General features: G+C 40.8%; 1 protein-coding gene across 1 annotated transcript in view; it reads right to left on the reverse strand.

Moving 5' to 3' along the window:
- Positions 1–3,495: 3,495 nt before the first annotated feature.
- The window catches only part of Zdhhc9 (zDHHC palmitoyltransferase 9), a 35,311-nt gene continuing 12,252 nt past the window's right edge, over positions 3,496–26,554 (reverse strand). Inside the window, exons 2-9 of the mRNA XM_090327234.1 lie at positions 22,905–23,065; positions 17,355–17,513; positions 11,512–11,649; positions 10,577–10,625; positions 8,798–8,900; positions 6,819–6,922; positions 5,956–6,052; positions 3,496–5,485 (exon numbers count right to left, since the gene is read on the reverse strand). Of these exons, the coding sequence (XP_090183360.1) occupies positions 5,369–5,485; positions 5,956–6,052; positions 6,819–6,922; positions 8,798–8,900; positions 10,577–10,625; positions 11,512–11,649; positions 17,355–17,513; positions 22,905–23,065 (928 nt within the window). The 3' untranslated portion in view covers positions 3,496–5,368. The remainder of the gene's footprint in view (positions 5,486–5,955; positions 6,053–6,818; positions 6,923–8,797; positions 8,901–10,576; positions 10,626–11,511; positions 11,650–17,354; positions 17,514–22,904; positions 23,066–26,554) is intronic.

The raw sequence follows: 26,554 nt of genomic DNA on the forward strand, positions 1-26,554 counted from the left end.
TATGTTTTGGTTTGTTTTTAATTTAGAGCGTACTGAATGTGTGAAGGGAGAGAGAAATTTTTTTCTCTAAGCTTTTCAGATACTTTAAAATAGAAAAGAACCCCTGGGGTAATCTGGTCCAGTGGTTCTCCACTCTAGCAGCAAACCCCAATGTTCCCTTGCTACATATAATATTTCTAATGCACCATTTGCCACCCTGAAATGAACTTTGTTTCACTGTTCCCCCACTCCTCTGAAGAATATTTGAGTTATCTGCTGTTATCAAGTCCCTTATGTAAAATGATATAGTATTTGCATGGAGTTGTATGCATATGTACACCCTTCTATGTAGTTTAAATCATTTCTACAGTAGTTATAACATCTAATACAATGTAAATATTATGTGAATGGTTGTTCTACTGTATCTTTTAAAAAATGATAAGATATTTAGTACAGGTGGAATTTTTAGGGTGCCAGTACTGGATATTGTACTCGACCTCATGCCCTCTCTTAAGTTTTTCACTCAAACCTGACACTCTATCATTTGTACCACAGCTCTACTTTTAGCTTTTTGGGGGTTAATTGGAGATACGAATCTTATGGACTTTCATGTCCAGTCTAACTTCAAACCGAGATCCTCAAGTCTCAGCCTACTGAATAGCTAGGATTACAGATGTGAGCCACCAATGAGCACCTGTAATTTTTTTGTCAGTTATGGGGCTTGAACTCGGGGCCTTGGCACTATCCCTGAGCCTCTTTGTGGTCAAGGATAGCACTCTACCACATGAGCCACAGTGCTACTTCCAGATTTTGAGTGTTTATTGGTACTTTTCTGCCTGGGCTGGCTCCAAACAACAATCCTCAGATCTCAGCCTCTGAGTAGCTAGAATTACTGGTGTGAGCCACAAGTGTCCAGCTTATACGTGTGATTTAAAAACTTCTCAGGGCCAGGAGTTTGGCCTAGTGGTAGAGTACTTGCCTCCCATGCACGAAGACCCGGGTTTGATTCCTCAGTACCATATACATAGAAAAAAGCCAGAAATGGTGTGGAGGTTCAAGTGGTAGAGCTCTAGCTTTGAGAAAGTCCAAAGACCGTGCTTAGCCCCTGAGATGAAGCCCAGGACTGACAAAAATTCTCAGGAAGTGGAGCTGCAGCTGAAGTTGTAGAGTGCTAGCCTTGGGCAAAAAGAAAGCTCAGGGTCAGTATCCAAGCCCTGAATTTTCAAGTCCCAGGACCAGCAAAAAAAGGAATTTTCACACCAAGGTAAGTTGAATCTCTGGATATAGAGCCTAAAGATATGGGAGTCCAAGTATACTAATTGTACCATAGAGGAAAACAAAAAGTAAATTATAAGATAACATTTTTTCAATATACAAATACCTGGGAAATATTATAATGAAACATAATAAAGTATGGCAGGTTTCTACCTATGTATAGAATCAGATGAAATCACTAAAAACAGACTTCTATAGGAAGGCAACTTAAATATCCATGGATGGCACTGTTGGCAGTGGCATGATTTTTCCAAAGTCATGAAGAATTCAGTGAATTCTGAACAAACTAATACCATCTTTGCCCAATTTATGTAGCTGTTGTATTACTGAAATCAAGCATACAGTAATATGAGTATTATGTTTATAAAAATCTAGGCCCAGCTAATTTTAACAGTTGTTTTCGCCTATGTTCATTTTTAAAGGACATTTGCAAGTTTTACAGATAGATTTATGCTGCCCATTCTCTTTTCCTATTTATCCAAAACATGAAATCTACAACTTTGTATGTGTATGTATGTGTGTTGGGCTTGCATCCTTTAAAACGAAAGACAGAGTTTGAGCCCCTGAGGCTATTGCTAAAACTTATTACCTAAAGGCTACAAGAGATTTCTAGAATGTATTCTTGAAAGTGACACAAATGCCTTTTGCATTATTGAAAACATGGCTCTGCTTCAGTAGCACCAAAACATGAAAATAAATTGTTATTTTCAAAAATGTACTGTGATCCCTTGGTGATTTTCCTTAAATTGTCTCCAGCTTCCGGAGTATTAAATGACCTGGGATGGAGGAACAGGGCCTGACTGGCCATGGGAGCAAAATGGCAGACTAGGTTGCTAGGTCACCATTTGAGCCAATCCAAATGGTCTCAGAGTGGTATTAGATACAGGACAGGTCCCTCTCTCTGGTCCAGTATATTGAGGGCTCTCTCAAATGAAGGCAGTCAAAGGTGGGGGAGGTGCTCAACCATTCACACCTGGCACAAGAAATGAGGCAGAAACACAAAGAAACAGATAGCCCTGTATTTCTATAACCATTCAAGTCTCCTTCATTAATTGTCTTCCCCCCGAAAGAAAGATTTCTTTATTAAGAAATACCAGAGAGTGAAAAAACTCCAACACATACACATTTGTCAGCTCACACAAAAGTGCAGAGATTTACATATTAAATTGCATTAAGTCAGAAAATAGATTTAAAAACAAAATACTTTTCCCACAAGGTAAAGAGATTAGTTCAGTAGGAAAGGGGGGGTGGTTCTTAGGAGTAAAGGCAGGATGGTCAGAACAGAAAAATGGAATTTAGCTGCTATAGAAGTAGAACCCACATCTAACCCCACCCCGCTCCTGGGGAAAATGCAAAGGGGGAGATGATGATCTTAGCTATGGCCACAAGGACCCCAGAGTCAAAAGAACATAAATTCCACCCACTCCCAGAGGTTTTGGATCTGGGCCAACCATCCTTGTCTGGGGAAATAGGGTGGATACATAGGAAGCATGAGGAATGGGGAGGAAGGGGGAGAGTTGGAAAGAGTGGCAGCCATTGAAAAGATCAAACAATATATGACTTTTTTTCCCTGGGGAAAGATCATTTCTTCCACATCTCCTTTGATTATAGCCCAGACTAGGGTATATGGTATGAATGGGACAGATCTTAAGGCCAAGGTCTTAAATATCAAAGATTTATGTAAAAGAGCAAGGAATAAAGTAGAAACTTAATATCATTTTGCATTAGAAATAAAAGATTTCCATATTAATCTTTCCTGTCAGAAAGAGAAAGCTCTTCTGACTGGTCTAAAGTATAGAAAATGAGTAGCTGAGGTAAGCAGAGGGAGGAGAGAATGCCATCCTGTCTTAGGAGAAATGGACTGAGACAGAATGGACTAAAGACTGGAAAGGGGTTCATATGAGTGACAGGTTGACTGAAAAACCAAATAACTTCCAAACTCTCCAGGCTTGGTCTTATTATGAGTTAACTTAGAGAACAAAACTGACAGAGGCAGAAATAGAATGAGAAAGAGCAGCAGACAAGAGATGAATCTGAGTCAGTCTCCCAATTTCTCTTCCAATATTCCCCTTCTCTCCTCTCTCTCCCTCCTTTTTCCCCTCCATTCCACTCTCCCTACCTCCCCCCCATGCTAAACTCAAATCCTTCTACAAAGAAAACAGGAAGACACATAGAAAACTTGGGAGCAGCCAAATTTTACCAATTCCAATTAACTGGGAAGAATAAGCTAGTAGTTGGTAAGGAGTCTTGATTACAGACCATTTGAAAAGAAATATATACCATCACTTGTAAAGATCACTAATGAAATAGTTCCAAGGGGCGGGAGAACCTAGTGAGTCTGTTGTAATAACCAAGATTTATTTGCAATTAACAGTGCCCATCAACCTAAGAACTTTCCCTAAACAATTAAAATCCCTCTACCTCCTGATCTTGTTTACACTGTATGTATTCTTTCTTCATAATCAAGAATAAGATAAGTTTCGGCCCAGAATATGGTATAGATCAATGGAAAGTTGGAGAGCTATCTCTCCAACCCAAGGGTACCCTGGAAAATGGAAGTATGGATAGTAACAAGCAACCCCTTCCACCCCCCACCCCTCACCCAACACACAAACACATTCACAACCCCATGGTGGCTCTTGAAATAGAAGGGGAAGGAGGAAGCCAGCAATCTGCATTAGACACAGTTTAATCACCTTCAAACAGATTAAAAGTTCTGGTTTACACCCGCACATACCCCTCCCCCATCCCCAAAAATCATCCAGACAGGACCCTGGCTTAGAAAGAGAAAAAAACACAGGTACTCTAGGAAATATAGCCACATATAATACATAAATCTTCTTCCCTGAAATAGTGCAGGTCCTGAGCAGAGCTGACTGGGGGAGGGGGCACAGCATACTCCCCAGGGTGAAGTGGCTCTAGGACTCTGCTGGTGGAAGTGCTGGAAGAGTGGGACTTGGAAGAAGCCCCTAGTGTGGTTACCATTGCCCGCGGTGGGCTGAGGCCTTGGAGTGGATTACCCGGAGGGCAGCAGTGCTGGGCTTTCCCTCACTCAGCTGAGGCTTAATGGAAGTACTGGTTAACCTTTATTTTCTTTTTATTTTCAGGGGACATAGAGGAAGAGGAGAGGAGAGCCTCTCTGTGCCTTGGTTTCCCCAGTTGTGCATTCAGGACCATTGCAGGCCTCACACAAGGAATCTGATGGGGTAGTGTTTAAGTGAGCACTTGGGCTTCCTCTGAGGAAAAGGAATACCAAAGCTCAGAGTCTTATTACTGCCATTCCAGCTCCTAATGGGAGCAAGAGTCAAAAGAATAAAATTAAAGTGGGCTAATGAGAAAGGAAGACAGATGAGACAGAGTATGAAGGACTATGCTGTTGGCATCATATCAGTTCTTATTGAGAATAGCACAGGTATTGAAGTTTCTGGAGAATCTACAAGAAATGTAAATACTGTTATCTGTACTACAACTACTTACATATATCTAGTGGGGAAGAGAGGGGATTGGATGTTAGAAAGTTGACGAGGAACAAGGAGAAGCTACACGAATAAATACAAGTACAAGGTACCTGCCCTATTCCTAAAAGGACTGGCTGGCAATGCTTGCATTTTATGGCCAGGAGAATCCTCCACCCTCACTCTTCAATGGTCATCAGTTTTAAAGGAAGCAAGAATCCAATTAGGATTCCCTGGCCAGAGGTCTCTGAGACAGCCCCTGGACTCAGGACATGTACCAGCTTAAAAGGATTTGAGGCAGTCTCAAGAATCTTTAGCCCCAGAATGAAACCAATGACCCCAAGCAGGAGAGCTGAGATCTGAAGGGAGGCAAAGGGAATTCAGGGATGTGCCATGAGCAAGGCCATGAAAAAACCAGTGCCAGGGCCTCAGAGACCCATTTGTACAGTTGTCACAGGTGACTGACATCTTCTGTCACTGCCTTGAGTCCAGAAATTTAAAAAGCTTGCAGCAAGAAAATGTCAGTGTGCAATTGGGTGATTAAAGACCAAAGAAAAACAGTAAAAGCTTATTTGTTCTCTGTCTCAGGTTTTATCTTCTCCCCTGAAATCTCTCATAGCCCTAATTAAACACAAACAAAAGTCTCTTCCATAGATAGACTACTTCTCAGCATCAGGTGTCTCCTGTGGTGGCTCTGGGGGCTCTGGAGGTGGCATCTCTTCCGGAGGGCTGTTGTCCTCTGGCATCTCATTGGAATTCATATGATCTGTTGAGGCCTGAGAAGGAAAAAGGACATGATGTTCAACTCAAGCTCTATTCCAAAATCCAGTGCAGAAGTCCACAGACACTGAGGTCTTCCTCTAAAGCCCTTGACCAGAGAGATGCTAAAGATGTGCAGCTACTGTTGCCAAACTCAAACCAAAGACCAGGCTATCAGCAGAATATACCTGAAGCTTATTTGAGTTATGTCGTTAAGTGTTCACAATATTCCCCAACATTGAGGGGGAGGGAGAGAGGACAGGAGGGGAAGGGGAAAGGAAGATGGAAAAGGCTGGCTCAGTATATGTCAAAAATGAAGAAATATCAATCGACTTTGAGGACACAAAGAACTGAAGGCAACATCAGGGCAGAAGCAAAGACAAGGAAGCAGGAGAAATTAGTATAAAAAATTGTCTAATTCTATTTCGAAGTAGTAAGTCTAATCTGCATGCTATCATTACTTCAGTCATAAAGCAGTAACACTTACTGGGCTGTGTGGCAAAAGGCTGCTACTGGTCTCTTGAGTACTAGGCGGTCGACTTCCACTCTCCTCCAATGGTAAAATACCCCTCCGATCCAACACACTGAAAAAGACAAAGGACTTGATCAAGGACTCGCCACTGGCTTTCCCCCCTCCTTCCCTCTAGCCCACAGAACTTTGCTGTGTATATTGAAAAACATGAATATGTATTTTGACAAAATTCCTAACACACATCTCCTATCTTGCATTCACTTTTTATTCTAAAATCAGTGACTGCCATATTAACTACAGAACAAACAAATGGATGTATTGTCCACGTGGACAATAGTACCATAACAATCCCTAGGAAGATGTATTTGACAGTAGGAAGCCCCATTCACAAATGGCTTCAACCAGGTAAAAGGATGGGATTCCTGGTATCCCAGGACTTTTTTTTTTATTCTGGGCCTGGGGCACTGTCTCTAAGCTCTTCAGCCCAAAGCCAGTACTCTACCACTTGAGCCACAGCCCCATTACCAGTTTTCTGGTGGTTCATTGGAGACAAGAGTCTCACAGACTTTAGTGCCTGGGCTGGCTCGGAACCGTGATCCTCAAATCTCAGCCTCCTTACTGGCATGAAAGTGCCTGGCTCAAAATTTTAGGGATTTTTTTTTTCTGTCAGTCCTGGGGTATGAACTAAAGACCTGGGCAATTGTCCTTGGGCTTTTTTAAGGCTAGTAGTCTACTAATTGAGCCACATGACCATGTCTGGCTTTTTTGTTGTATGTGGTACCAAGGAATGGAGCCCAGGACTTTGTGCATGCTAGGCAAGCACTCCACCACTGGGCCATGCTCCTGGGCCCTCCAGGACTTTTCAGACCCTGAAGTACCTGGGAGGCAAGGGGCCACACAGCACTTCACAGCAGTTCTTCACAATGTTGCCATGGCTGTAGGGATTCTGCACACGATTCTTCCCTGTCCAAGATCCTTTGATCTACAAAATAAAAGCCAAAACTTACATTAAAAAATGATGTTGAAGAAATCCATGCTTCATGGGATAATGAAAAAGATCAAGCAGATAGTAGCAATAATTATACAATAATGTAAATGAATTCAATGTCAACAAGCAGTATATTCTAAAATGACTAAGATGGTATATTGAGGATATTTTATTACAATAAAAATAAATACATGAGCCGGGCATGGTGGCTGATACCTGTAATCCTAACTACTCAGGAGGCTGAGATCTGAGGATCAAGATTCAAAGCCAGACCGGGCACAAAAGGACCTGAGACTCTTATGTCCAATTAACCTCTAGAAAATGGGAAGTGGGGCTTGGCTCAAGGATAGGGCTATAGGTACAATGCCCAGGCCCAGCAGTAGGGCAGTACCCTTGAGATGAATTGCTCAAGGACAGTGCCCAGGCCAAGTTCAAGTCCCATGACCTACAAAAAAATAAAAAGAAAAAAAAACATGAAGGCAGAGGGATAGAATGAGTAAGATTCATTGAAGTATATTATAAATAGATAAGGATTGCTGGGCATGGTAGCTTGTGCCTGTAATCCTAGCTACTCAGGAGGCTGAGATCTGAGGACTGAGGTCCAGAGCCAGCCAGGCACTAAAGTCCGTGAGACTCTTATCGAAAGTTAACCGCCAGAAAACAGCTAGTTGCACTGTGGCTCAGAGGTAGGGTGTTAGCCTTGAGCTAAAGAGCTCAAGGATAGCACCCAGGCCCAGAGTTCAAGCCACACAACCGAAAAAAAAAATAGATAAGGAGATGTCACAATGAAATCTCACTGTATAATTAACAGATAGAAATAAAAAGAAATACATATATGTATATGAAACTATGTTTACAAGACAGAGAAAACCTCAGATGTATGAGTATATATTTTCATTAAAAATATCCTGTATAAGCTGGGTATAAGCTGGCTCAACCCTCTAAAGTTAGCTTCTTGGGAAGTAGAGATTAAGATATCATGGTTTATGGCCATCCTGAGAATAAATCTTTACAGGACTCCATCTTAACCAATGGCTGAGACTGAGTGTAGTGGTGTAAGCCTCTCATATAAACTACTGGGGAGGCAAAATTGCTGGGTGCTGTGACATATGGTTCTCATTCCCACTGAAACAGAGAAGTGTAAGTAAAATGATCACATCCCAGGATGGCCCAGGGATATAAAGCAAAAAAAAAATCTAAAAAATAATGAAGGTAAAAAAGAACTGGAGACATGATTCAAATGGTAGAGTCTTTGCCTAGTAAGCTCAAGGACCTAAGTATAATCCCTAGTACCACAAATAAATATATATACACACACGTACAAATCTAGATGATACCCACAAAGTAAAGTTACAGGTATTTATTTTCCTTTATATGCTCCTGTGTATTTTCTGATTTTCTACAGTGAATTTGAATGAATTGGTAAATTTTTTAAAGTAAAGATTTATTCAGTGAAACTATCCTTCTCCATTCCAAATCCAAAAGCTTCAACTAGCTGCTTTTTGGAGGAGAAACTGAATCAGCATTTTACTATATAAAGTAGACTGTCCTTGAGCTCAAATTCATGATCTTCCTGCCGCAGTAGCTCTGACTACAGGCATGCATTACCACATCACACTTTCAGCTAGTCTCTGAGGATCTATTAACAGTTCAAGACCATCTAACTTTTAAACTTCTTCCTAGGGCCCTAACAAATATTCAGCTCCAAACAAAGAAGTCTGTCCCTCATTTCCACATATCTGATTTACCAACCTCTCACATCAGTCTTCAAACTTCCAGACCCTAGGGACTTGATTCTCTAACAGGTAACCAGAGAATCGGCTTTGGGGAAAATAATATATGGTACAAATAATAGAATGTTGAACTCACGTCTTCATTAGTTGTCTGGTTGAGAGCCACAAGGAAAGTGTGAAATCCAGTCAGTCCAACAACAGACCAGAGTGTGAAGAAGCAAATGAGAACTTCTAGAACAGTGAGGTTAGGTTAAGGAGTTTTGAAGCTATCACACTAGGGAACTTGATGTATCAATCCACCAAGTTGTACTATCCTTACCTCCTAGAATAATATCACAGAAGTCAAATATTCATATAAAACAACAGATGAAGTCTAAACTAGTCAGATACTTTTTTTTGCCAGGCCTGGGGCCTGAACTCAGGGCCTGAGCATTGTCCTTGGGCTTTCTTAAGGCTAGCGCTCTACCACTTGAGACACAACACCACTTCTGGCTTTTTTCTATGTATGTGGTACCAAGGAATCGAACCTGGGTCTTCATGCATGCTAGACAAGCACTCTACCACTTGGCCAAACTCCTGGCCCATCTAGTAGATTCTTTACGAAAGTTAACGGCTTTCTGTTTATTCAGTATAAATTAAGTTCTTGCATCTCTACTGTATGTTTAAGTATTTGCCTATTTATTCACCATTGGCCCTTTAAAGAGAATACTTAGGAAGAGGCAAAAGCTAACCAATGTTGACCATCACTGCCAATGGAAATTCCATCAGTGGCTTACACCTGTAGACTTAGCCTCTCAGGAGACTAAGATCTGAGGATTGTAGTTTGAAGCCAGTCTAGGCAGGGAAAGTGTATAAGGCTCTTATCTTCAATTAAACAAAAAAAAATGCCAAAAATGGTGCTATGGCTCAAGAGTTAGAAAGTTAGTCTTAAGCAAAATTGCTCAGAGATAGCGCCCAGGCCCTGAGTTTAAGCCCCACTACCAGCACACACATGCACACACACACACACACACACACACACACACACACACACACACACACACAATCCAGACCCTGATTTTGAAGCCCTAGGTCCAACAAAATCAATCAATTAATTAATTTAAAAAAATAGTGGGGGGCGGTAGTTTAGCCTAGTGGTAGAGTGCTTGCCTAGCATGTGGGAAGACCCGGTTCAATTCCTCGGTACCACATACATAGAAAAAAGCCGGAAGTGGTGCTGAAGCTCAAGTGGTAGAGCTCTAGCCTTGAGAAAGTCCAAGGACAGCACTGAGGCCCTGAGCTCAAGGCCAGGACAGGCAAAAAAAAAATATAGTGCGAGCCAGGCACAGTGGCTCACACCTATAATCCTAGTTATTCAGGAGATCTGAGATCTGAGGATTGAGGTTCAAAGCCAGCCTGGACACAAAAGAACCTGAGCTTATCTCCAATTAACCTCTAGAAAATGGGAACTGGGGCTTGGCTCAAAGATGGCGTGGTAGCCTTGAGCTGAAGGGCTCAGGGACAGTGCCCAGGCCGAGTTTAAGCCCAATGACTCAAAAAAAATAGTAGGAAAGAAATAGGATACAGTTCTCTTCTAAATACCCTTTTTAGAAATGAAGTCACTCTATAAAACAAGTCCTAGTGGGGCTTCTAGTAAATGACACACAAGGTGTAATGAGGCCCACTAGAGAGACATAAGTGTGAACCTGGGAGAAACTTGTGAGTAGGCAAATGAGAAGGGACAAGGGAAAGGCCTTCCTTTTAAGTCCTATCCATCTTCTAGTCTGGCTGCTACTGTTAGACTATATTTCATAAATTTAGGCTTTGGCACATTCTGATGTCTAGAAACCTAGAAGGTGGAAGAACTGCAGGGAGAAAACATGCTTCAAAGTAGTTTAAGAAAACTTCCCAAGGACATATTGCCAGGGGAGGATATGTTCCAGGAGTTTCTTTCAGCGTCTCCAGGAAGCCAATTTTCAAGGATTCTGTGAAGTTAGAAGGAAGAATAGATAGAAAAATTAGTGAATTGAGTCTAAACTATAAAGCACCCTACTGCTTACTCATTTCTTTTCCTCCCTCCCCCATGCTATTTTTACAAGCAAGAGCTCTCACTGGGCCAAGAGTGAAGCATCTTGCCTCCACGCAGGCAGTCTCATGACTGAGGAGCTTGGGTTTCCAATGCATGGCCACACACAGGATTATATCTGGGCATCGGCCAAAGTTTGTGCTCACTTCCCTTTTTCCAGTCCCCAAATATAGATATGTAGAGGGATAGTAACAAATGAAAGAAGCCAGAAATAGTCTAAAAACATCCTCTCTTTACCTGTCTCCTTCATCTTAGGCAAAGTCAACTCAAAGCTCCTTTCCAGGAAACTGTCTTTATCAAAATTGTTCCCTTTAGTTTACGTTGCATCTGCCCCTAGCTTGTCTGTGTGTCTAGTCTGTGTACATGAATACATGGGGGTGTGTACTGCCTACTCTCAAGTAGACTATGAGCTACTAAAAGGCATTTCTCTGGTTAAAAAAAAAGAAAAAGAAAAAACCTTCTACCACCTCATACAAGTCGGTCTTACAATGCAGAAGAGGAAAGGTTATGCAAAGGGAAAATACTCCTCCAAATTTGCGGATCCGAAATGCACAGTTCTCTGTGCAGCAATTAGGGTTCCAACACATACAGCAATTACCTATTGACATGAGCTGAAGTTTACAGTCCAGCTTGAAAGTGGCCAGTACTGTTCATTTCTAACTGGTCCTGAGTTATCTTCCAAAGAGCAAGATCTCACCAGAATCTCAAATGCCCCCATACTCCACCCTGAAGTCTTACTCCACCTCACTCCCACTCTTACCACAAACACAGCCCTCCATACTCACTGAGGGCCACATAGACGATGTTGAAAGCGAAGACATAAATTGTGAGGAGGGAAAGAGAAAGAATAAAGAGGTAGAAGTAGCGGTAGTTCCTCTTCCCAACACAATTTCCTACCCAGGGGCAGTGATGGTCAAAGCGCTCTGTGAGAAAAAAAGAGAATTCAATGACAAAGGCTCCATAGCAAAAGCAATCCCACCATCCACATACTATCTAATTCAAGCACCCCAGGGTCAGCATCTACTTTAGTTATATAAAATATCATCATTATTCATTTTCAAAATGTGTTCATACCATTTCATTTGATTCTCAAAAATGCTCTGAGTTAGGCAAAAGGATATACTGTTCCCCATTTTACAGATGGAAAAATTAAAGCTTTGAGGAGTTCATCTGCCTTACTCAACAAAGGCATTGTTTTTACAAATAAAAACATTCACTGTGCTGGAAGCAATTTCTTGCACAAGGACTTGAATTCAAATCCCAGTACCACTAAATTGAGTAGCGTGATCTTTCTTGACCTCTACATATTAAAAATATAAATCTACAACATTTCTTTTTTTTCCCCAACAAAGTTGTAGTACAGAGCCCAGACTACCCTCAAATTCACTATGTAGCCCAGACTGGTCTTGATCCTCATGCCCTCAGCTTTGCATTGCAGACATAATCCATCACATCCAGCCCTCTATGTATCTACAATGCCCTTAAAATGGTTTGGTACAGTACAACGAAACAAAAAGAACAAAGACGACAGAAAATATAATAAATTGGGGCCAGGAGTGTGGCCTACTGGTAGAGTGTTGGTCTAGCAAAAAGCCCTGGGTTCAATTCCTTGGTACCACATATACAGAAAAAAAACAGAAGTGGTATTGTAGTTCAAGTGGTAGAGCACTGGCTTTGAACAAAAGTACTCAAGGATTGTGACCAGGCCCTGAGTTAAAGCTCCACGACTGGCAAAAGGAAAAAAAAAAGGAAATGTAAAAATTTGCTGTCTAATAAGCACAATTGTACAAAATGAATTATTATTTTATAAACAACTCTGAGAGGAACTAATTATTATAAAATAAGGTTACCTTTTTTGTGGGTCATGGGACTTTAACTCTGAGTCTGGGCACTGTCCCAGAGCTCTTCAGCTCAAGGCTATCACCCTATTCTTGAGCCATGCCCACTTCTCATTTTCTAGAGGTTAACTGTAGATAAGAGTCATGGGTCTTTTGGTGCCCCGGCTGGCTTTGAACCTTGATCCTCAGATCTCAGCCTCCTGAGTAGCTAGGATTACAGGCATGAGACACTGTGCCCAGCTAGGGTACCTTTTTTGCTCAGACTCTTTGTCAAAAAAAAATCATGGCCAGGCACAGGTGGCTCATGACTGTAATACTAGCTACTCAGGAGGCTGAGATATGAGAATCACAGTTCAAAACTAGCCTGGGTACAAAAGACCATGAGACTCTTATCTCCAATTAACCATCAGAAAACCAGAAGAGGCACTGTGGCTCACTGGTAGAGTGCTAGCCTTGAGCTGAAGAGTTCAGGGACACTGCCCAGGCCCAGAATTCAAGCACCACAACACACACACACACACACACACACACACACACACACACACACACAACCTGCTAGATATATTGAGTTACAGGTTAAAAAATTAAAACCACAAATGACTACAACAAATGAATACACTTCTTAGTATAGAGTACTTTCTAAGCACAAAAGTAAATGAAGAAAACACTTGACTGTATGAACTTTAGAAAATATATTTTAAAATAATCCTATAATCCAACTTACTCCAGATGCAGAGACTGGAAGGATGGTTATTCATGGCTAGCTCAGGCAAAAAATTAATACGATCATATCTTAAAAAATAAATGGGGGGCCGGGAGTTTGGCTTAGTGGTAGAGTGCTTGCCTAGCATGCACAAAGACCCAGGTATGATTCCTCGGTACCACATACATAGAAAAAAGCCGTAAATGGTGCCAAAGCTCAAGTGGTAGAGCTCTAGCCTTGAGAAAGTCCAAGGACAGTGCTCAGGCTCTGAGCTCAAGCTCAGGACTAACAAAACAAAACAAAAACAGAGTGTAGTATTACCTGTAATATCAGCTATGCAGGTAAGAAGATCAAGGCCTGAAACTTGCCCTGGCAAAAGCAAGAACCTACTTAAAAATAAACTCAAGCAAGAAGAGCTAGAGGCATGGATCAAGTAGTTAAAGTACATGCTTTGCAAGCATAAAACTCTGAATTCAAACCCTAGAACTATACAATAAAATGGCTTCTGTATGTTAAAAAAAAGTATTAGAACTGGATGCTGGTCACTCATGCCTGCAATCCTAGTTATTCAGGAGGCTGATATCCAAGAATCACAATTTGAAGCCATTCTGGGCAGGAATTGACCACTAAAAAGCCAGAAATGGAGTTGTGATTCAAGTGATAGAGCAGTGGCTTTGAGTAAAAGAGGTCAGGAACAGTGCCCAGGCTCTGAGTTGAAACCCTAGTAGCAGCGCGTGCGCACACGCGCGCGCACACACACACACACACACACACACACACACACACACTCCTTCAAGAACATTATCAAAGATTACTTGAAATTTACTGACTAGTAGATCTTAGGTACCCTCATAAATTTAAGAAATTTAAGTTCAAGACTGGGCACTGGTATTTCACAACTGTACAGTAATCCTAGTTATTCAGGAGGCTTTGATATGAGGATCAAGGTTCAAAGCCAACCCAGGCAGAAAGCCTGTGAGACTCTTATTTCCTATTAACCACTCAAAAAAGACAGAAATGGAGCTGTGACTCAAATGATAGCCCATTAGCATTGAGCAAAAAGGCTCAGAAACAGTAGCCAGACCCTGAGTTAAAGCCCTAGCATTGACACACACACACACACACACACACACACACACACAATCTAAGTTCAATTTTTCTTTTCTTTCTTTTTTTTGTTATTTTAGGGGCTTGAACTCAGGGTCTACTCACTGTCCCTGAGCTTTTTTCTCTGAAGACTAATACTCTACCACTTTGAGCCAAAGGGACACTTCTGGCTTCTTCTCAGTAGTTAACTGGAGGTAAGAGTTTCATAGGCTTTCCTGCCCAGGTTGGCTTTGAACCACAATCCTCAGATCTCAGCCACCTGAGTTGCTAGGATTACTGGCATGAGTCACTGATGTCCAGTTAAGTTCAGTTTTGTTGGTTTTTTTTTTTTGCCAGTCGTGAGCTTGAGCTCAGGGCCTGAGCACTGTCCTTGGACTTTCTCAAGGCTAGAGCTCTACCACTTGAGCCTCAGCACTACTTCCAGCTTTTTTCTATATATGTGGTGCCAAGGAATTGAACCTGGGTCTTCATGCATGCTAGGCAAGCACTCTACCACTAGGCCAAACCCCCGGCCCAAGTTCAGTTTTTTTATTCAAAATTTTATTCTGGTAAAATATATATAATATGTAAGTCTCCATTTTAACCATTTTAAATGTACAATTCAGGGCATTAATCTTACAATGTTATTTTTTGCCAGTCCTGGGACTTGAACTCAGGGGCTGGGTGCTGTCCTTGAACATCTCTTGCTCAAGGCTAGTGCTCTACCACTTGGGCCATAGCACCACTTCTGACTTTTTCTGTATATGCAGTATTGAGGAATTAAACACAGGGCTTCATACATGCTAGGCAAGCACTTTACCAATAAGCTACATCCTCAACACAATTGTACAATGTTATACAACCATCATCACTATTTCCAAGACTTTCTTTTAATGAACCCAAATAAAAATTCTATACCCATTCAACAGTAATAATTCTCCACTCTCCCTATGGTCCAGTAGTTTTGAGTAATTGTCAAACTTTCTTTTACCAGGCTAAACCATTTTACATGAAGGTTCCAATTTTTCCATAACCTTAAGCTTAATAACTTTCATTGCAGCAGTAGAATCATGAACAAAACCATGAAAAATATCTAATAGTAGATTGCCTAAATTATCTAGAATATAACCATATGATGCATTAGTCACTAAACTAATATACTAAAATATTTATTATAGATGTAGAAGATAGTTCAGGATATAAAGCTAAGTGACAAAAGCAGGATTATTAACTCTTAGGTGTGGCCTCATTTCAGAAACAGAACTAGAAGAAAAATCAAAATGGACAGTAAATTTAGGATTAAGTTTTCTTTATATCCTCGTACCTCCTTTATTTTCTTAAAACAAATATGATGTTCATGAAGTTCAGGAGTGTGGTCTAGTGGTAGAGTGCTTGCCTAGCATGCATGAAGCCCTAGGTTTGATTCCTCAGTACCACATAAACAGAAAAAGCCAGAAGTGATGCTGTGACTCAAGTGGTAGAGTGCTAGCCTTGAGAAAGCCCAAGGACAATGCCCAGGCACCGAGTTCAAGCCCCAGGCTGGAAAAAAAAAACAGTGTGCTATATAATGGTTAAACACACAATTGTAAGAATGATGTGTTTTTTGGTTAAAGAGAAGTGAAAATAAGAAAGACATGCTCGGGGGGCTGGGAGTTTGGCCTAGTGGTAAGAGTGCTTGCCTAGCATGCACGAAGACCAGGGTTCGATTCCTCGGTACCACATATGTAGAAAAAGCCAGAAGTGGTGCTGTGGCTCAAGTGGTAGAGTGCTAGCCTTGAGAAAGCCCAAGGACAGTGCTCAGGCCCTGAGGTCAAGCCCAGGTCTGGCAAAAAAGAAAAGAAAAGAAAAGAAAGACATGCTCAATGGTTGGGGTTAGGTCTGGATACAGAATTGCTAGTCTTAAGCAAATAAATCTCAGAGACAGTGATCAGGCCTTGAGTTCAAGCACCAGGACCAACACAAGAAAAATCAACTTTTATGAGTTATTAGTATTTAAGAATATGAATAAGGAGAAATTATTCTTTATTAAATCTTCACATAAGACATTCCTTATTTTTCTGATGCAATTTAAATGAGTTTTGATTTGTAAACTTCTACCTACATTATACTATTCACCATATATACTGAGATGCATCTCCCCAAATTTTGCCAAAGAAATTGGCTAGTAAGAAGAATGTCAAGACTCTGGCCATGGTACACTCATACAGAATGTATGAAAGTATGGTAGAATTGAAAACATCAGCTAGGTCATACACCTGCCAATCAAGAAGTACAATTATTGCTCATGTCTCACTTTCCCAAGATTTAGCACACAGTATGCAATGTGTACAACTAAATTGAATAGATGTGGTATTCAGTACAACTAAATCAGCCATGCTTTACATTATCAACAGAGAGAAAAAAATCTAAAGGCTTTGCAATCAGATCTCTTCCGGCATCATCTCATGCTAATCCCATTAACTTACAAAAAAAATGGGTTTACTAGTTCCTTATCTGAAAATGGGGATTTCAAGGCGTGTTGCAAGTCTTAAATAAGGGAACAACAATGCCTTAGCACAGTGCCTGCTATATAGTGGAAATTCAATGAATGCTAGCACCCATTGTCTTCTTGGGAATACTACATGTTATATAGACCTTTCTTCCTCAACACTGCCCTCCAGTGGGCTAGGGTTCTCCTCCCTTCTCCCTTAGGTTAGATGGGACCCATATATCATAAATCCAGTAGAAGACAATATAGATTTCACAAACAGGTAAGTTTAGTTTCTCACTTACCAAATAGTTTTTTTTTTCAATTTTAACCCGAGGGCCATTTAACTAACGTGTGATTTGATCTACACATCTACAGAAGTACTTCTGGTTCTGAAATTCAGGAACCATCTAAATCTATTTTGTTAATAATCTGAATCTAAAATCTCACCTCTTTTGACTTTTCCCAAAAACTTGTAACCTTCCTGTTCAGCTTAGCCTTTCCCTCAAGCAACATCCCTTTGGTTTTACTCACCCACACAGTTGTCACAGATGCTGCAATGAGAGGCCCGAGGAGGTCGAAAGATCTTGCATGTATAACAGTATTTCAATTTCACAATCTGGTTGTTTATCTGGAAATTCTTGATACGAGGTGGTGGTCGCTGGCCCTGGGGAACTGCACCATTGGTAGCTTCTGTAAATCAGCAAAGACAGTTTCATTCATTGCTGGACATTATTTGAGTTCAGTCTTACCACCTTTCCAGAAGCAATGAGGAGAGGTGCTCACCAAACATTCCCTAGTTCCAAATGTCAGTAACTCTGGCCTGTAATCCTATTCAGGAGGCTGAGATCTTAGGATTCCATTTTAAGCCAGCCTGAGAAAAAAAGCCCATGAGATGAAGCCCAAGAGGATGAAGCCCTGACTTTAAATCACAGTACCAGCATAGACAGACAGACAGAGACAGACAGACACACAGACACAGACACACACACACACACACACACACACACACACACACACACACACACACACACACAGAGTATTCTCTGGGTCCAATGTCTGCTTTTTTTTTTTTTTGAAGATTTTTAAGACCATTTTTATAGTTGTCATAAAGGTGATATATAGAGGAGTTACAGGTACATATGTCTCAGTTAAAGATTGTATTTCTTTTGGGATAGTGTCACCTCTTCCCTTGCCCTCTCCTGCCCACAAATTGTACAGTTCATTTTCAACATAGTATGTAGTGAGGCAAATATCTTCTTTAGAAGAGCATTTCAAGAGTAGTATCTCAGCACCACCCAAAATTCCACTGAGTGCTGGGCAATTCTGTTATGTATAAGTAAAAAGGTATTTCCTACTAGGTGCGGTGGCTCACACCAGTAATCCTAGATACTCAGGAGGCAGAGATCTAAAGATTTTGGTTCAAAGCCAGCCCACACAGAAAAACCATGTGAGACTTTTATCTCCAATTAGCCACTCAAAAACCAGAAGTGGTTCCGTGGCTCAAGTGGTAGAGCGCTAGCCTTGAGCACGAAGAGGATAAGAGACAGGACCCTGGACCTGAGTTCAAGCCCTGCAACCAGCAAAAAAAGTGTTTTTACAAAGAAAATCATCCATAAAAGAAAAAAATGCCAAAAACATATAAAATGGCCAATTTTACAAATAATCAGAGAAACACAAATTAAAAACAAAACATAGCATTTCCACTTTAAAGTTAAAATATTAAAAGAATAGGGGCCGGGAGTTTGGCCTAGTGGTAGAGTGCTTGCCTAGCATGCACGAAGACCTGGGTTCAATTCCTCGGTACCACATACATAGAAAAAAGCCAGAAGTGGTGCTGAGGCTCAAGTGGTAGAGCTCTAGCCTTGAGAAAGTCCAAGGACAGTGCTCAGGCCCTGATCTCAACAAAAAAAGAAATGAAAAATACCCAGTATAATCTAGGGTAGCAAATGTAATTCTCGTACCTTTCTAGAGAACAATATGGGAGTAGTTAATACAGTACTCTATAATTCAGTAGTTCTACCACTAGAGGGCTTTCAAAATTGCAAAAATGTTTGTTCAAGGATATACAACGTCATCTCTTTGGTGTCCACTTGTCCTGGGTCTGGGTGCTGTTCCAGAGCTTTTTTGTTATTTTGCTCAAGGCCAATGCTCTGCTGGTTGAGCCACACCTCCACTTCTAACATTTTGGTGGTTAATTAGACATAAGATTCTCAAAGACTTTCCTGCTTGGGCTGGCTTTCAACAATGATCCTCAGATCTCGGTCTCCTAAGTAACTTGCATTACAGATGTGAGCCATCAGCACCTGGTTTAAACTTATTATTATTATTATTATTATTATTATTATTATTATTAGTCACAGGGTTTGAATTCTGGGCCTGGGCATTGTCCCTGAGGTCTTCAGCTCAAGGCTACTGCCCTACTCCTAGAGCCAAAGTACCACTTCCTGTTTTCTAGTAGTTAATTGGAGATAAGAGTGTCAGATCTTCAGTGCTCGGGATAGTTTTGAACCACAATCCTCAGCCTCCTGAACAGCTAGGATTACAGGCGTGAGCTACCATGCCCAGCTTAAAATTATTTTTTGAGCTGAAAGGTAAAGATTGAGGAGTAATATACCAAGTTGCTAGCATTAAAATAGCCATATTCCTAATAAAGAGAAAATAGGAGGGACACTTTTAATTAAAGTCCTTCTTTAGTAACTTGTATTAAATACTGAGAGTATGTCTTTTAGCTAAATTCTCAAAGAATCCTTAATTTGTCAGGCACCAGTGGTTCATGTCTGTAATCCTAGCTACTGAGAAAGTTGAGATCTGAGATCTGAGGTTTGAAACCAGCCAAGGCAGGAAAGTCCTTGAAACTCTTATCTCCAATAAACTACCAAAAAAACAGGAGTGGAACTGTGGCTCAAGTGGTGCAGCAGTAGCGTTGAGCAAAAGAAGCTCAAGGAGAGTGTCCAGGCACTGAGTTCAAGCCCCAGGACTGGCACACACAAAAAATGAATCCTAGTTCCTAGGTCAGAAAATATGAACCCTTAAAGCTCATAAGGGTTTAACGGTTTATAGACAACAGACTGCTTCCCAGACAAAACTGTATAAATTCCAGGACTGCCTATCCACAGCATACGAGTGTGCTATCTCATTGCACTCATGCTATGCAGTATAATTCTAAACACAGAATATTTTTCAGTTCACTTTGATTTTAAAAATATCTCCCATATGGAACATTTTTCCTTTTTTACAGAGTTGGGTAGATGCTGTGAAATAAAACAATAACAGTGTGTCACAAGTCTTAGCTAATTCATTAGAGGATAACGTAAGTATCTGCAAGCCATCTTAATGTTTCTTTGCATATTCTTTGCATTATGGTACCTGGGAGACAAAGATCATGGTTCACTCTCCCCAAAAGACACTAAGACACACACACACACACACACACACAAACTCATGCAACTTCTTATCTTCCCACCCTATAGAATATCAAATATTGGGCTGAATATAAGCTGACAAAAACTTGCTAGTATAAATATATTAACTAAGAATATACTCTTCTACACCAGGGTACAATGCCTGTAATCTTAGCTCCTTGGTAAGTAAAGATCAGGAGATCACAGTTTAAGGTCAATCCAGGCAAAAATAAGTTTACAAGGCTCCATTTCAACCAGTACCTGGGCGCAGTAGTACACATTTATCATTCTCAAGCAAGAGGATCGCTGCCCAGGCCAGCCTGGTCATAAAGTGAAACTCCACTTCAAAAAGGAACTAGAGACATGGTTCAAGTAGCAGAGCACTCTGAATTCAATCCCCAGTACCATCAAAGCAAAATAAAACAAACCAAAAAGAAAATATTCCTCTATTGAAAGTGCTACGACAAATGCAAAGGTGACAATGTGACAGCTTGCGTTTGAGTCACAGGTCCAGTAATGTGTAGAAAACAGCTAACCATGTTAAGAATCTGCTGTGAGATGCAAAAGACAAGTCAAGGTGCTGCTTTGACCTTTAGTTTCTTCATATGTGACTAGAACTAGCAGTCTATAAAATAATCCAGATGCAAATTATAACAGTATATACTGTTATTCAGTATATACTATGTGGAAAATATATATTATGTGGAAAATGAACTGTTCAACTTGTGAGCAGAGACAGGTAGGGGAAACTGGGGGAAAGCAAAGGAAGGGATGACTGTCTAAAATCAAGAAATGTATGTGTTACCTGATGTATGAAATAGTGATCTCTCTGTTTAATGCCTTAATAATAATAAACTTTTATTAAAATAAGAAAGAAAAAGGAAAATTTAATTGTAATATTTACATTAAATTTTACATTAAAAAAAGGAATCCAAATGGAGGGAAAACAACTCAAAATTCTCCCTCATATACGTTGTACTTAATTACCTCCAATCTTACCCTTAGCTTTCCCCAGGACTCCATTTACACCTGGCTTCTGCTTTCTCCCCAGTACACCCTTCCCACCCATTCAGTTCATATATATGCAATCGAAATTCTCCTTAACTTACCTAAAATGGTTTTAAATTTTTCAAAAAGAAATATGCTAATAACCAGGTGCCAGTGGATAATGCCTTCAATCTTAGTTACTTGGGATGTAGATTGGGGATTATGGTTTAGACTCCATCTCAACCAAGAGCTAGGTGATGGCATGTACCTGTCATTCCAGTGACATGGGGAAGTTATAAATAGGATCACAGTCGAGGCTGGCCCAAGTATAAAGCAAGATCCTATTCAAAATGCAGGCATAGTACATCAAGTGATACAATGCTTGCCTAGCATGTGTGAGGCTCTGAGTTCAAGCCACAGTACTGCTAAAAAGTACAAAAAAAAACCCTAGATGTCTTCAAAGCATCTCAAATAAACATAGACTGGTACTCCACTAGCACAGCTGCTCAGCCTTACGAGTCATGCTGATTCAGATACTAAATCAAGCTAATTGGGTGCAAAACCATTTAGACAGACACTGCTGCTAGTTAAGTAGGGTTCCATACTCTCCTAGTACTTGGATCACAGACTTCTTTCACACGGGAAGCAACCAGGATATCCCTCTCTCTACTATTGTGATGTTCTACTTCAAATCATGAAGCTATCATAGCTTCAGGTAGTATAGCATTTCAACATCTGTTCCAAAGAGCCCCCTCTGCACTACAGAGTGTACATTTCTGAGCTACTATTACCTTCTTTATCACTCCTAGAATTTTGAGTTCTTCCAATACATAGCTGCCCCTTTTCACCTCTCATGTTCCCTAAAACAGGAAATCTTGGTCAAGGGACCTGTGAATGTGCTTCAGAAGATGTATTGGTGGGGCCGGGGAGTTTGGCCTAGTAATAGAGTGCTTGCCTAGCATGCACAAAGACCCAGGTTCGATTCCTTGATACCACATACATAGAAAAAAGCCAGAAGTGGTGCTGAGGCTCAAGTGGTAGAGCTCTAGCCTTGAGAAAGCCCAAGGACAGTGCTCAGGCCCTGAGCCCAAGCCAAGGACTGGCAAAAAAAAACATATTGGTTTCTGAAATTACATTTACAATGTATGTATGTGCATGCATATAATATTTAATGGGGAAGTTTATGGCATTCATCAATAAAACAAATGTGTAGTGACCCTCTCCCAAAAAAGTAATAAAAAAAAGATACTCTTGGAAACAATATGGCTAAACCTTAATTAACAATGCAGTGGAATGCAGTGTAAGACTTTATAGGCTACAGTACCAAATTCATACAATGGTCATCTTCAGACCAATGGTTATCTCAGACTCCAGATCTTAGAGAGAAAAGGCTCATAGGCTGTGAATCCACAATTACTTTTATGACTCCATTCCTTTGTTTTTACTAGTCCTGGGCTTGAACTCAGGGCCTAAACACTGTCATTGGGCTTTCTCAAGGCTAGCACTTTACCACTTGAGCCATAGCACCACTTCTGACTTTTTCTGTGTATGTGGTACTACAGGAATCAAATCCAGAGCTTCATACATGCTACGCAAGCACTCTACCACTAAGCTGCCTTCCTAGTCCTCCATTCCCTTACTTAAAAGGCCCCCACATGCCATGCAAAGGTTGCCAGCTGCTTAGGAGACTTACCTATCTCCATTTCTATGAAAGCTGCTTCATCAGGTAGGGCCCTAGGAATCACTCCAGGGTCGCTGAAACTGGTCCTCAACAGTGTGGCCATAGAGAAAAGGAACAGCAAGGCAGCAAACACAGGAATGGCAGGAGACAGCTGAGCAGCCAGGTAGCGACACCTAAAGAAAACAAGCAATAAAGAAAACAAGCAATTCAACAGTTCATTATACCAGCCCTATACTATTCTCCAAATGTTACAAGAATGCCCATCTGGTCTATACAACAGAATCAGTAGTATATCAAAGACAAGGGACCATGATATTTACTTAATTTTCCAAACACCTAACAGATGGTTTTGAACATAATACAAGCTCAACACATACTAAATGACTGATGTCACCGATAACATACACAGACAGCCTCAGGGAATCTACCTCTCTTCCTCAAGTTAACCTATGCCTACTATCAGCCTACTGGGAACCACATTGTGTCTTCCTCAGGAAAGGCTCACATCTGCTAAGATTGCTCTTACTCTGGGAATGCCCAGGGATTTTCATACCCACTCATTTGGCATTAGGGTTGAACTTGAAGAGAAGAGAAACCAAAAGAAGAACAATAAGGACACAGGCTCACACGGTTGGACAGAGGGTATCTCAGCATGCTTTAAGGCCAATGAAAAGATTCAGAGCTGCACATTGACTCTGTAACATCTATTCCTCATCTCCTCAATTAATTCAGCTAGTAGATGACTAAAGACCATCAAAAAAGGAGTAAGGCCATCTTAGCCAGGCACTGGTGGATCACACTTGTAATTCTAGCTACTCAGGAGGCTGAGACCTGAGGAGTATGGTTCAAAGGCAGTTCAAGCAGGAAAGTCTGTAAGAGTCCTATTTCCAATTAACTATCAAAAGCCAGATATGGGACTTTGGTTCAAGAGGTAGAGCACTACCCTTAAACAAAAAGGCTGAGGGACAGCACCTAGGCCCTGAGTCTAAGCCCCAGAACTGACAAAAAAAACCTATCCTGATTCTGTATTTCCTAGACTCTAATATAAGTAAGGGAACAAAGATAAGTAAATCAATAAATACTTACTGATCTAAACTGAATATCAAAGCAAATGAATGCGACTATGTAATAAGACTAATTGCTGACCTATTTTTATCCTTGTTCTGAGGCACATTTCTCCTTGAAAACAGACATCTTCACTGGGGGCAAACTAAGTGGATGATCAAGAAGCAGAGAGAAAGTAAGCTAGGAAAAAGCTTACCTCATCAGCATAGGGAGTAAGCAAGCTGCAGTCTATTCAGGGCAAACGTTTAACCCTGGATTGTATATTTGATGCTGTTTCAAAATAACCCTTATGCAATTCTTCCCTGCCTCCTTGCCACACACAACTGCATGTGGAGATGAGACCAACTGTGATATTAGACTAGGCAGTTTGTGATGAGATGAACATATTTGTTGAATCTACAAGGTAATTTTAGTAGCTTCTTTGTTTGCCTGTTTGTTTGCCTTCTTGCTTTTAACACAAGCTTTTGTCTTAGCTTGCTTTTTAATGATTTACTTCCTTATCCTAAAAGCCAAGGGGAGGAAAGAATTTGATAACTGTATGATCTGGCAGCAGACTTCAAGATAAAGCTCATACATATCACTAGCTTGTGGATTACCCTCCTTTCCACTGCTCCCCTTCCTGGACATGCATAAACAAAAATCGAAGGCAGAAACAAAAATCACCACCACCTACCAGGGACTCCCAAGTATATAGAAGAAGCAAGAGGTTTTGTTTCATATGGAAACCATGTGAAATCACTACACTAACAGAAAACAGTCATCTTCCTATGGACTGCCCATCCATAAAGTCTCTTGAAAACAAAGAAGCAATGTCCCTGAGACATGCCACTACTCAGAGTACAGGTTCTAAAAACAAAAAAAACAAGAGCTAACTGATTAGCCACATTTATTTCTTTTCATTAAAGAAAAGATATAGAATAAATAAAGCCACCACCATAAAAAATTCGAAAATAAATGTTGCCCCCTGATCTGAAGAATCCGTGCTTAACTAAGTCCAATTCAAACACCTGCTTGTAAACCAGACAAAGAACAGCTTAGATTTGAATTAAGCTACACTATCAAGGATAAAGGTCTCTGTAATGTCCACACAGACCATCTTCTGCACCTGCTACAACAATCCACTCTGTATGTCAACAAGTACACAAGAAGCCCATTGTATTCTTCTCCAGAGATGAGGCTACTACTGGCAGCCAGTTGTCTCTAGTGAATGGGTGTGGCTGGAGAGGCCGATGTGGGGCTAACAGTCCTTTATACTTAGAATAAGAGAAAATCTAGAGCCAGCATTTAAGACTATTGTAAATTACAACCCATGGTGTCTGTCTTAAAAAAAAATTCCTCCTAAGCCAAGCATGGTGGTATACACCTGTAGCCCAAACTACTCTGGGAGCTGAGGCAAGAGGTTCACTGGGGCTCATGAACTCAAGACAAGCCTGGGAAACACAGAAGAATCCTATCTCAAAAATACTTACCTAGCCAGGCACAGTGGCTCACACCTGTAATCCTACCTACTCAGGAGGCTGAGGTCTCAGGATCATGGTTCAAAGCCAGCCCGGGCACTGAAGTATGAGAGACTCTGATCTCCAATTAATCACCAGAAAATGGGAAGCAGGGCTGTGGCTCTAGGTGTAGAGTGGTAGCCTTGAGCCTAAGAGCTCAGGGACAGCGACCAGGCCCAGAGCCCAGAGTTCAAGCTCCATGCTCCACAAAACAAAACAAAACAAAACAAAAATACCACTGATAAATAGACACAAAAGTTTAATAAGAGGGGCCAGGAATTTGGCCTAGTGGTAGAGTGCTTGTCTGGTATGCACAAAGACCCAGGTTTGACTCCTCAGTACCACATACATAGAAAAAGCTGGAAATGGTGTTGTGGCCAAAGTGGTAGAGTTATAGCCTTGAGAAAGCCCAAGGACAGTGCTCAGGCCCTGAGTTCAAGCCTAGGACTTGCAAAAAAAAAGTTCAATAAGAAAGAACCAATTCATGAGTGGCAGGGGTGGGCGGAGGGAAATGGGGACCAAGACATGAGAAAGGTTATTAATGTTTGTGAAGTGATGCACCTTCTATCTGGTGAATATAATGTAACCCTTCTATTAATTACAATAAAAATACATGAAAAAACATTTTTTCTCCTAAAAAACAAAAAAAAGGAAAAATCAATTCAGAGCCAGGCACAGTGGCTCATGCCTGTAATCCTAGCTAGTCAGAAGACTGAGATCTGAGGCTCGAGGTTCAAAGCCAGCCTGGGCACTAAACACTGAGAGACTCTTATCTCCAATTAATCACTAAAAATGGTAAGTGGGGCTATGGCTCAAGGGGTAGGTTGGTAGCCTTGAGCTGAAGAGCTCAGGGACAGTACCCACACCCAGAGTTCAAGCCCCGTGACCCACACACAAAAAAGAAAGAATAAATTCAGGAGACTCACTGCACATAACAGTGACTATATTTAATAATAATGTACTATAAACTGAAAAACTGTTAATACTAGATATTAAATATCCTCACTACAGAAAGGTATGTATGTGAAATAATGTATATGTTACTTTCATTTGGCCATTCCGTAATATATACATCAAAACATTATAGCCACCAAAAGTAAA

This window comes from Megascapheus bottae, chromosome X (genome assembly GCF_031878675.1).
Source record: "Megascapheus bottae isolate mThoBot1 chromosome X, mThoBot2.hap1, whole genome shotgun sequence".
Classification (NCBI taxonomy): Eukaryota; Metazoa; Chordata; class Mammalia; order Rodentia; family Geomyidae; genus Megascapheus; species Megascapheus bottae.